General features: G+C 37.6%; 1 protein-coding gene across 3 annotated transcripts in view; it reads right to left on the bottom strand.

Moving 5' to 3' along the window:
* Positions 1–4162: 4162 nt before the first annotated feature.
* The window catches only part of zfhx3b (zinc finger homeobox 3b), a 165387-nt gene continuing 158224 nt past the window's right edge, over positions 4163–11325 (bottom strand). For all 3 annotated transcript variants that reach the window (XM_047807003.1, XM_047807008.1, XM_027178505.2), the window contains one exon: positions 4163–11181. In XM_047807003.1, the coding sequence (XP_047662959.1) occupies positions 9473–11181 (1709 nt within the window). In that variant the 3' untranslated portion in view covers positions 4163–9472. The remainder of the gene's footprint in view (positions 11182–11325) is intronic.

The following is an 11325-nucleotide window of genomic DNA, read 5'->3' as shown; positions in this document are numbered from 1 at the left end:
AGAGAAATTATCAATTCCGTGTCATGAAGTCTGTACCTATTTTTAAAAATAGCAGTATATAAAAATGACAAGGTTAAAGCAACACTGTGCCTAGAGAAGCATTATTTTGAATTTTGACAGCACAGTGAAGATATAAATACGGTGCTGCTCGAGGCCTTCATCAATAGCTGCAAGCTGCAGCAGATTTCCAGTGTCGCTCATGCACAGAAATAAAAACCTCTCCATGCTCCGTTATATAAGCGTTGACCATAAAGTTAGCCTTCGACGACAGCAGGACAGGAGGAAGCCTAGCGTCTACCCGCAGGTTTTCATACAGCATCTGGAAGCATTTCTGTCTTCCTTTATAATCAATAGGAGCCTTATTAACAGTTCACAACACGCTGGCACAAATCCAACACCGGAGTTCAAAAAATTTCCTGAATTCCTGAACTGAATCATCGATGTTGATCAGATGTAAAGTTTTAGTATTTTAAAGTGAAAAGAAAGAAAATGAAAAGTATTGGAAGAATTCACTCCAATTACACAAAACGACAGACTTCCACAGTATGTCTAAATTTATAACCCAAGCTCTTTCTGAATAATTACTGACTTGTAAAGAATTCCTCAAGGTAGGGAAAAAAAAAAAAAACTGGGCAGAGGTATGTCAGAATTTTGACTTGTCTCAAAAGTCAAAAAGTTTAAATTCTGACATTTAAATATTAGTGGTTATCACGTTCGCCTCACACCTCCAGGGTTGGGGTTCGATTCCCGCCTCCGCCTCGTGTGTGTGGAGTTTGCATGTTCTCCCCGTGCCTCGGGGGTTTCCTCCGGGTACTCCGGTTTCCTCCCCCGATCCAAAGACATGCATGGTAGGTTGATTGGCATCTCTGGAAAATTGTCCGTAGTGTGTGTGTGTGTGTGTGTGTGAATGAGAGTGTGTGTGTGTGCCCTGTGATGGGTTGGCACTCCGTCCAGGTTGTATCCTGCCTCGATGCCCGATGACGCCTGAGATAGGCACAGGCTCCCCGTGATCCGAGAAGTTCGGATAAGCGGTAGAAGATGAATGAATGAATGAATGAATGAATGAAACATTAGAGTCTTGATATAATAAATTGAAATTGTGAGAGAACTTAAACTCTTGAGCTAATCTGAAACATTTTTGGTAAAACACTATAAAATAAAATATAGCCGTACTGCTTCAGCCAAACATTAAATCTAATAAGAAATACTTTTGTCATGGAATTTTTTTTTATTAATTTTTACTTGGCTTGCTTCCAGAAAAGAATAGGATTACTTATAGGAAACTTCTCACTCTGTTCCCAGACAGTGTTTAAACTGATATGCTGATGGATTCGCTCGGTTTTATTGCTAAATTTCTTGGTTTCATTTTCTTATTACAAGATCAATTAAACATTTAAAATCTTTATGCACCGTCATCCTTACAGTATCTAAAAGCTCTTCTCTGTCGTGATGATGATAATGAAGGTGCAGCTGGGATCTGATTCTGTAGACGTCGGTTCTTCATGAACGTACCGAGGAACATTTGCACAATTCATTTTCGTGGATTTTCAAAACCCTGAATAAAATGAAACAGAACTCACACCTGAGCTGAGCCTCGAACCCCAGCACTGGTGTCCTCCAGCACTGGTGTCCTCCAGCACTGGTGTCCTCCAGCACTGGTGTCCTCCAGCACTGGTGTCCTCCAGCACTGGTGTCCTCCAGCACTGGTGTCCTCCAGCACTGGTGTCCTCCACCACTGGTGTCCTCCACCACTGGTGTCCTCCACCACTGGTGTCCTCCACCACTGGTGTCCTCCACCACTGGTGTCCTCCACCACTGGTCTCCTCCACCACTGGTGTCCTCCAGCAGACACATTGCACTGTTCTACCATACAGGACTGAAGCTCCTCAACAGAACATTATGGTTCTACTGCACTTCCATCAGCACCAACATCCTCCTGAGATTTCACACTGTAACCATGAGCTTTACGTTAATACTGCGTCAGTCGATCACGCTCGCTCTACACTATAACTCAGTCTAGTCATTAAACACGTCATTTTATTTACATTAGTACAAGCGACAAAATCACGTTCTGTTATGTAACATAATATATTTATATACATAATATATGTTTTTTTTAAGCCACATATTCCTTTTTTTTCCCCCAGTGTATTCTTAAGTCCGTTAGAAGAAGAGAAAGTCTTTATTCTGTCACATCTACATCACAGCACAGTGAAATTCTTTCTTCACAAATCTCAACATTAGAGGTTGTGGTCAGTGCACAGGGTCAGACATGATACAGCACCACTGGAGCAGAGAGGGTTAAGGGCCTCCATCAAGGGCCAAACTGTGGCAGCTCATCAACGCTGGGGCTCGAACCCTGATCTTCTAAACAACATCCCAGAGCCTTAACCACTTTACCTACCATATTACTACAGTATGTAGATATAGAGACCCATGATTCAACAGACTGACCAGTTTTATCAATGGGTTTATTAACGTGTTTGTAGACAGACACCAACACACTAAGGTTAGAATTAATTCTTAATAAAATACTTTATGTTATTTATGTTTAAGTTTGTGCAGAATTTCCGCTAGATGTTATAGTGTCTGTGTGCATGATTTGTGTTCATTCAGCTACAAGAGCATCAGCTGGAGACTCTGGTTCAGTTCATCCCGAGGTGTTCAGTGGGGTTGAGTCAGAGTCAGGGCTCTGTGCAGGACCTTCGAGTTCTTCCAGTCCAACCTTCACCTCCACACCTTGTCTTCATGGAACTCTGTGCTTTGTGCACAGGGATGTTGTCGTGCTGGAACAGTGTTTCTAGTTCCAATGAAGAGAAACTACAGTTTCCTACAATGTAATTAACTCGTGGTAAAAGTTTGGAAAAGGCCCATAACGTATTATATTCTATTATGTATTATAAAACGATCCATTTCGTCACCCTCTCGTCGTCCAACGACTCCAGTCTTTAAAATAGAAAATGACTTAAAGCCATGTTGAATTTGATCCTCTACAGACGTCAAAGTGAATCATGCCGAGTTTTATCGGTTCGAAACCACAATTAGCTTTAATTAGCTGAAAACAGCCACTTTTAATTAGTGCCTGCAGATTTTGTGCTTAATGTGATTTAGTTAATCTTATTTATTCTTCTTTTTATATTTACCAAATGACCAAGTCTGCTATTTTAATAGCCTTTATTTGTACAATTAGGCTTGGTTATAGATAATAATAATAAGGGTAATAATAAAAATAATAATAATAATAATAATAATAATAAGTGTAATGATAATAATAATAATAAGTGTAATAATAATAATAATAACAACAACAATAATAACACTAATAATAATAATAATAATAATAATAAGTGTAATGATAATAATAATAATAATAATACGTGTAATAATAATAATAATAATAACAACAACAACAATAACACTAATAATAATAATAATAGTAATAATAATAATAATAATATTAATAAGAATAATAATAATAAGTGTAATGATAATAATAATAATATGTGTAATAATAATAATATTAATAATAATAATAATAAGTGTAATAATAATACTAATAATAACAACAATAATAACACTAATAATAATAGTAATAATAATAATAATATTAGTAATAATAATAGTAATAGTAATAATAATAATAATAATAATAATAATAATAATAATAATAATAATAATCCAGTGTCTTGCCTTTTCTAGATTTCTTATTTAAAAAAGACACAAATAAAATATTTATTTTTCTGAAGTAAAAGTAAAAGATTTTTTATTTAAGTCGACTTTAAGTACATGCGATAAAGACTCCACAACTCTTCAGAGTTTTATTTGAATTGCCGACATGAGACTTACGGTGATCTAAGAATGAGGTTATAAGAGCATGAGTCAGGGTTTCAGTATCTTTCAGCCAAACATAAGAGTCGAAATGGAGCGATCTTAACCAGCGACCTACCAATTCGAACGTTCCGGCCTTTAGGTGCATGTTTTATCACTGACGCTTTTTATATATAGAAGTGAAAATACTTACCGAATACTAGCATGTACAGTACAATGCTGTTCACTTGTGAAACACTGTAGTGGGTTTTTTTTTAATTTTATATAAACAATTTTTTATGAATAGTTTATTGACGAAACTAAATTAGAAAAGAAAAAACGTCCGGAGCCACGCTGCTTTTTATGCTCATACTTTTTAATGTATCACAATGAGCAAGAAACATACTTGATGAAATATTTTCAAAGGAGTATATTCAATTACCATCTACAATCAACTTAACTAGGACAACAAGGTTTTTTGTGACAAAAGTTTTTCTTTAAAAGTCTGAAGTTCCATGTGATTTATGTATGTTAGTCTCCATGTAATTTGGTACAGTTTGGAAATCTTCATCATATAATTACAGTAACAAAAAAGCTAACAAGACTACAGTATAGAAAAGACATCAAGAACAACATTTTTGGTTTAACTTGCTCTTTTTTTGTACATTGCAAGGCTGTTTTTTCTACCCTCGGGTGGGCTACCTGGAGCCACTGAGCCGTTCTTGTGAGGCTCAAAGGAGGAACAATTCAAGAAAATAAAAAATTGAAATCAAACGAAACAAAACAAAAAAAAAAGCATTAAAAAAAATTGTGGCACCAGGAGTCACGAAAGGAACGGAGAGCTCCGTGTAGTCTTTGAAATCGGAGCTCGTGTTTTTTTTTTTGTTTGTTTTTGTGTTTTTTTTTTCGTTTGGTTGCTTGTTAATTTTGGTTTCGTTTGCTTTTTCGTGTTTAACTGCTTCCTCAGGAATGACAGCCAAGAAATCCCCTCACACTCCTCGTACAGCGAGTCCTTTATTTTTCAATGGTTTGATGAGATTTATTTCCCGGCTGACTCCAGGTCAGTGCTGTCCTTCGGCGAGACGAAGAAATGAAACAGGTAGCAACACCATGGACCGGGCGTAAAAAGAGACGCGTGGTTCTGTCCATCCTGTGGATTTTATCCACGATTCCGAAGTAGCGGCCGATCCGGCCGCGTCCGGAAGTCCCCAGGTTTATTCCTCTCTGTTTTCACGTACTCTACGTCCACCGGTTGCTGAGTCTGTTTCCGTAGGCGTATTGTCAGTAATTAAATAATGACTTGATATCAAGAGGTGTCTCTGATTATTTTTCCTGCCTTTGGCTCCCATCCCCAGTTTCATGCCTTCCAGGACATTTTAACGACATTTTCCAAAGCTTCCCAGAGTTCTGTTCTCTTTGTTTTCCTTCTTTGTCATTTAAAAAAAGTTGATGTCTTCTTTAAATATATCTATATCTGTATACATGTTTCTTCACAGTGGGCAAAAAGGATGACCTCTACAGCAAAACCTGCCGCCTTCTGTCTCTCTTTGCAAAATGTCCACAAAAAAAAAAAAAAAAAAAAAAAATCAAGTATCCCGATGAGAGTCGATGTGTCTCAGTCATATGTTGTGTCGTGCCACAATAAATATACACTCATCAGGGGCACCAACCTTTCATCTGCATTATGCTTTGGCCACATACATATATTTAATGAAGTGAATAAAAAAAAACTGCTCAGTGCTTCAGTATCAATTTCTCATTACCGAATTATTAGGACTTTCCGAAAAAAAGAAAAAAAAATCTTGTACTGAAGGAACAGCTTTGCAGTTGATAATGTTTTGGTGTGAAATGAAAGTGGAGGAAAAACAACAACAACAACAACAACAACAACAACAACAACAACAACAACAACAACACAAACTAAATAAACTGATGTTGGCTCCTAAAAAAACTAAAACAAAGAAAACAAAAGAAACACACACACACACACACACACACACACACACACACACACACACACACACACACACACACACACACACACACACACACACACACACACACACACACACACACACAGTCCATGCTGGCAGAGTTGATTGTGAGGATTTGAACTTCATCCCTCACAAAATAAAGAGCCCATTAAATAAAGAGCACACTTTGGAAGCAAGAGATCAAACTTTGTCGAAAAAGACAAATATAGGAACATTGGTACACCATTAAAGTGGCCAGGTCTTAGAATAAGAAAAAAAAAGTGATTGAAATTTAAAGCTGGTGTTAAAACATTAATTTATGCATACAAAAACAACAAAAAACATCAACAATACAAATTAATATACAGAAAATAAAATACAAATAGATATATGAAAATAATAAAAAGTCATGATTCGAAATGAAAGTCAAAGCAAAAAGAAAAAAAAAAGGCATTAAAAAATAAACTATACATCAGAATTCTTACAAATAATTATGGAACAAAACATATTTCAGGTAACAGGATTGAATAGAAGTGGCAAGCTTTGCATACCAAAAAAAATTATAAAATAAAATAAAAAATTCGACCAAATTTCAATAGCATGCAGATTTTTTTTTTAACACCGAACCACATTGCTCTGCGAGACGTAACACTCTTTAACACGCTTCCTAGATTACAGCAATGTACCATGTAGCCCAAAACACTTGCTGTACAGTTCAACTGAATCCTTTTTTTTTTTTGGTGAGAAAATGAAAGGAAAAAAAAAAAAAAAAGAAACAGGGAAATTTGGATTAAACAGAACCATTTCCATTGACCTCTCTAGACAAAAAAAAAGTTAAGAATGACCATCCAAAATATTAATAAATAAAAATACTGCTGCTATTTTCCCAGTTTTATATAATGCTTTGGAATGAAGATGTCACTTGGAAAAGCTGTAAAAAATACACACCAAAAAAAAAAAAGCCTGCAGAAACCTGGGGCAGGTCCCTACTTGATTTTCTATGGGGGAGGCCACCATTCAACACCATCATTCTTTCTCAGACTCTTTAAAGATGGAGAGGTGGAGTGATGACACTAGTCCTGTGAGTTATGTTAGGACCAGGTGCATTACAGTATGTACATTTTTGGTTAGCGATGATTTTCTGTTACATGATGATCTACTTCGAGTGCACAGACAGCCTTAACCGGCTGCGTGGACACGAGCTCAGTATACACGACTCCTGAAACGGCGATGTTCTTGAAACCAGACGTGATGGAGGAATTACGGTCATATTTAACGTGGGAGGAAATGGACTTAAACTCACTAAAAAGATTGCTGTCCTTTCTTAAGAAATCAAATGCGCTATTTGGAATGCACCGTTCTTTACAAACATAACAGATCGTTGGCTTTTTGACGTTGGTCTGTTAAAAAGAAAGAAAGAAAGAAAGAAAGAATGAAAGAAAGAAAGAAAGAAAGAAAGAAAGAAAGAATGAAAGAAAGAAAGAAAGAGAAAACAATAAAGCCAAAATGTCCTTTGGAACATATATTCACAGTCTTCAAAGTTCCGTTTTTGCAACAAGAAGAAAAAATGTCGCAGAGGCAGGGAAATGGTTTACTTTGTTGTTTTAGTTTTTTGTTGTTTTTTTTTTTTTGTTGTTTTTTTTTTCTTAAAGCTTAGCCAAGAAGTAAAATGAGCATGCATCTAGGTATTTTTCTTTTTCAAAATCTACATTAGCAGCAAAACGTATGTCCTCAGAGACCAGACCTTATACATTTTCTTTAAAAAAAAAACAAAAAAATAATAATAAAAAAAAAAAAACGAAAGAAAACAAAAAAAAAAATCTTGTGTGACAAGAAGAGTTAAACAAAGAGATTCTCCACTTCTATCTTACAAACTGCAATGGCTCTGTAATGGTGCTACTCCACAACGCAAGGACGAACGTCCTTTTTTGGTTTTTGGTATTCTTGGTATTTGTCTACGTAAAAAAGCCACCTGTCTGCTTGCGAAGAAGCGAAGACGGCAACTCTGATGCGTACTCCTTTTATTTTAAAACTTTGTTTTCTTTTCTTAAAAACTGCAACAAATTCTCAAGTATAAAGAAGCCTCTTTTCTCATCTTTATGCACCAATGGTGAAAGTGTTTAGTCTTTGGATTTTCTTTTCGTTTTAAAGCGTGAGAATTATTATTATTCTTTTTCTTGTATGACGACAACAACAACAACAAAAAAAAAGAAAGAATAAATCATAAAAGAAACAAACAACAACAACAACAAAAATGAAAGCCTATAACAGACTGCAGCCACACTGCATAAAATACACGTCTGCTTTGTAGCGCCAAAGGAGAAAGATCTCCGAACCTACAAAACGTTGGTGGAAGCAAAGAAAGAAAGAAAAAAAAGGAAGGAGAGTAACATAGACACACGTACACAAAAAGACAGAGATAAAGTAAGTTGAGACGTTGTAAGTGCACAATAGGTAACACAAATATAAGTGAATAATAATTTTCAAACAGATCTCTTCCTTTTTTTTTTTGGTCAGGTCACTGCACCAACCGTCAAAGGAAACAAGCCCCTTATGAGAACAAAGGGATTCTGCCGAGTCTGTCGGTGGCAGTTTGGGTGAAAAAAAAATCCAAGATTCCGGATTTGACTATACTGAAATAAAGTACAGATCAGTTCCTGCTCCTCAATCTAGTCTATCGGAATGACCAAGACAACATCAAATGAAGCGCTTTAAGGTTGGACAATACAAAAGCTAAATGTACACAAAGATTATTCAATCTACCATACTGTTTAAATTTATTTCCAATGCAACAATCTACGTAACACGAAAAATGTTTATATCAATCATAAATACAGGTTTTTTTTACTTTTTCTTAAAAAAAAAAAAAAATAAAATAAAAAAAAATAAAAAATAATCCCTCACTGCGTTTCTTGTTTGGGTGTGTGTTGGGGGAGAATTTTATATCCCGTTTAACAGAATTTTAGCAGTTTAGCGACCCTTTTGGATTCCCAGAAAGCTCTGTCTTAGTTCATATCACTTCCAAAATTTTTCTATTAAAAGTAATACAAAAACAGAAATGTTTTCTCATTTGTCAGAAAAGAAATGAATAAAATAATGTAACATAAAAAAGGTTGTGAGCTGTTGACCTGAGAATAAAATAGACATTACATCATTCTTTTTTTCATTAGCAAGCCATTGGTATTTGAATGCTTAGATAGCAAGAAAACTGTAAGACTATTCTCCCATACAGTACATACTGGCTTTGTGTGACTGTGCTATTAGGTGGATGTACCTATGCAAACAAGGTGTGCATCATTATCTCGTTCTTTGTATAGACAGAATCTGGGGCCCATCTGATCTTTGTGGTTTTGAGGCAGTCCTTTACAATGCAGCGTTCTCCTACGTTATCCGCACGTTAACTGCAGTGCTCTCTATTAATTTAATATATGTGTATACATATAGCTATATACTTAAGTCGAAACAAATTAAAACCAGCATGTTCATATGGGAAAACAATCCACTAACATTTAAATTTTTGGTTACAAGCTTTGGAATTGCAGTTAGTCTTTACACATCTTTTTTTTTTCTGAAATTGGTTCGTATACTTTTAAACATATTTTAAACATCGCCGCTTTTTTTTTTAGCTTTTGTGTTTTATTTCTTTTTTTGTTTTTTATTTTTTAAAATATCGTCCATCGTTGAAAGCTCTTTTACAGTCTGATGGAGTCTGTTCCTACACTAGCCATATTACTACTACAACTATCACTGTCTTTGAGACAGCTGGGCTGCTGTGGCTCCTCTGCCAACCTGCCCAGCCTGTCTGCTGATTTCTGACTGCTGTCCGAGTCAGAGTCGTCGGTAAAGACGTCTGTTGGTATCGAGGTCTGAACCCCTGAGGTGCTCAATGAACTTGAGGTAACCGTTGAAGGTGAGGATACTGGAGGAAAAGAGGATGATGTTGAAGGGGTGGCATTGGGCTTTCCAGCTAAAGCTTTAGAGAAAGGGGCCTGGGGCCAGGGTTTGCTGGCAGCTGTGGGGTTAAGTGTGGCAGAGGAGCATGAGGATGCAGACACAGAAGAGCATGGCGTGGTGTTTGACGTCGTTGGCGAGGGAGATGTTGTGGTTTTGTTTGGGTGGGTGACAGACTGCGAGGTAGATGCGGTGTTAGGATCGGGGAAGCAGGCTGAAGAGTGAGGTAATAAACTAGTAGCGTGCTCTTTGGCATTTCCGGCTGATCGCGTGATTGTTCTGTGTTTGTGCAAGGATGAATCCAGGTGTTGACTAAGTGCCTTGTCCCCATCCAGAGTGACATTACAAGCCAGGCAGTCATAGAGGCAACCCTCAGCTGAACTGCCACTACTGGGGACTCGAAGCAACATCTCTTGCATGTTTGCCACAGACTGACCAAAAAAGCAGATCGACTTCAAGTGGCTGATAGCTGCTTCCTCCTTGCTGAATACAGTTTGACACTTGCGGCACGCCAGCCGATACTGAACTTTGGGGACAATGTATTGGTCAAGAAGGGGGTCTGTACCTTTGCCATCCACTTCATGCTGCTCAGGGGGTAAGTTATTATGTGAAGAGGTATCAACTGGGAGAGTGCCTTTTTTCTCCTCTGTTTTTACATGATCTTTGGCAGAATCTTTGCGGTCCACCGAAGGCTGAGAAGAAGCTGGGGTTTGGCTTGCTTTCGGTTGCTGGATTTGCTGAAGCTGTCGCTGCTGCTGCTGAAGGGCTTCCTGCAGGCTCTGTTGATATTGCTGGTAATGCTGAAGCAGTGATCCTGGTGATAACCCCATTAGGGCTTGTGATAAAGCTGGGTTGTAGGGGAAAAGACTTTCCATTCCATACATAGGCTGAAGGTATCCACCTTGAAGAGCCCCAGGAATCTGAGGGGCATAATATGGAGAAAAACCAGGCATAAAATAGGGCAGGAACTGGCTGGTAAGCAGTGCTGTTGGATCTGATGCTAAAGCAGCCTGCAGAGCTTGTAGCTGAGCAGGATCAACCACATATTCCATGCCAGGTGTAGGCATTGAGGTGGCTGGAACAGCTGTATCTGGTTTTTCTTTCTTGGCACTGGCAGCAGAAGTGGAGGGAGCAGGTGTACCCGCAGTTGAGGATGGTGTGGAGGACTTCTCAACTTTTTCCTTGGTCTTTTCTTTCTCCCTGGCTTTTTCTGTTTCACGCTCTTTGGGATGATCAGCCCGGGCACCTAGTTGGGTGGTCAGGGAGTTTGATGTGAGTGTGGTAGTAGTAGTTGAGTGGGCAACAGAAGAGCTGGTCTGAGCTGAGCTGGATGAGGCCAAGGAGGAAGAAGTGGGGATCTTATTGGGTAAACCAGATGTGGGGAGACTGGGTGAAGGTACACTGGCACCGGACATGTTTAGAACATTGGGAGGTTTTGGAGGGGTTAAAGCTGAAAGATAACGACACAGAAAGAAAGTGAATTATTGTGATGTATATAGATCAACAACAACAACAACAAAAAAATCCAATGCAATCAATTCACAGCACAGACAACAGATAAATTGCAAAACTAGATATCAAATAAATTACTATA

Source organism: Tachysurus fulvidraco, chromosome 2 (genome assembly GCF_022655615.1).
Source record: "Tachysurus fulvidraco isolate hzauxx_2018 chromosome 2, HZAU_PFXX_2.0, whole genome shotgun sequence".
NCBI classification, from domain to species: Eukaryota; Metazoa; Chordata; class Actinopteri; order Siluriformes; family Bagridae; genus Tachysurus; species Tachysurus fulvidraco.
The sequence above is the reverse complement of the archived record's forward strand: the minus strand, read 5'-3'. Positions and strand labels throughout refer to the sequence as shown.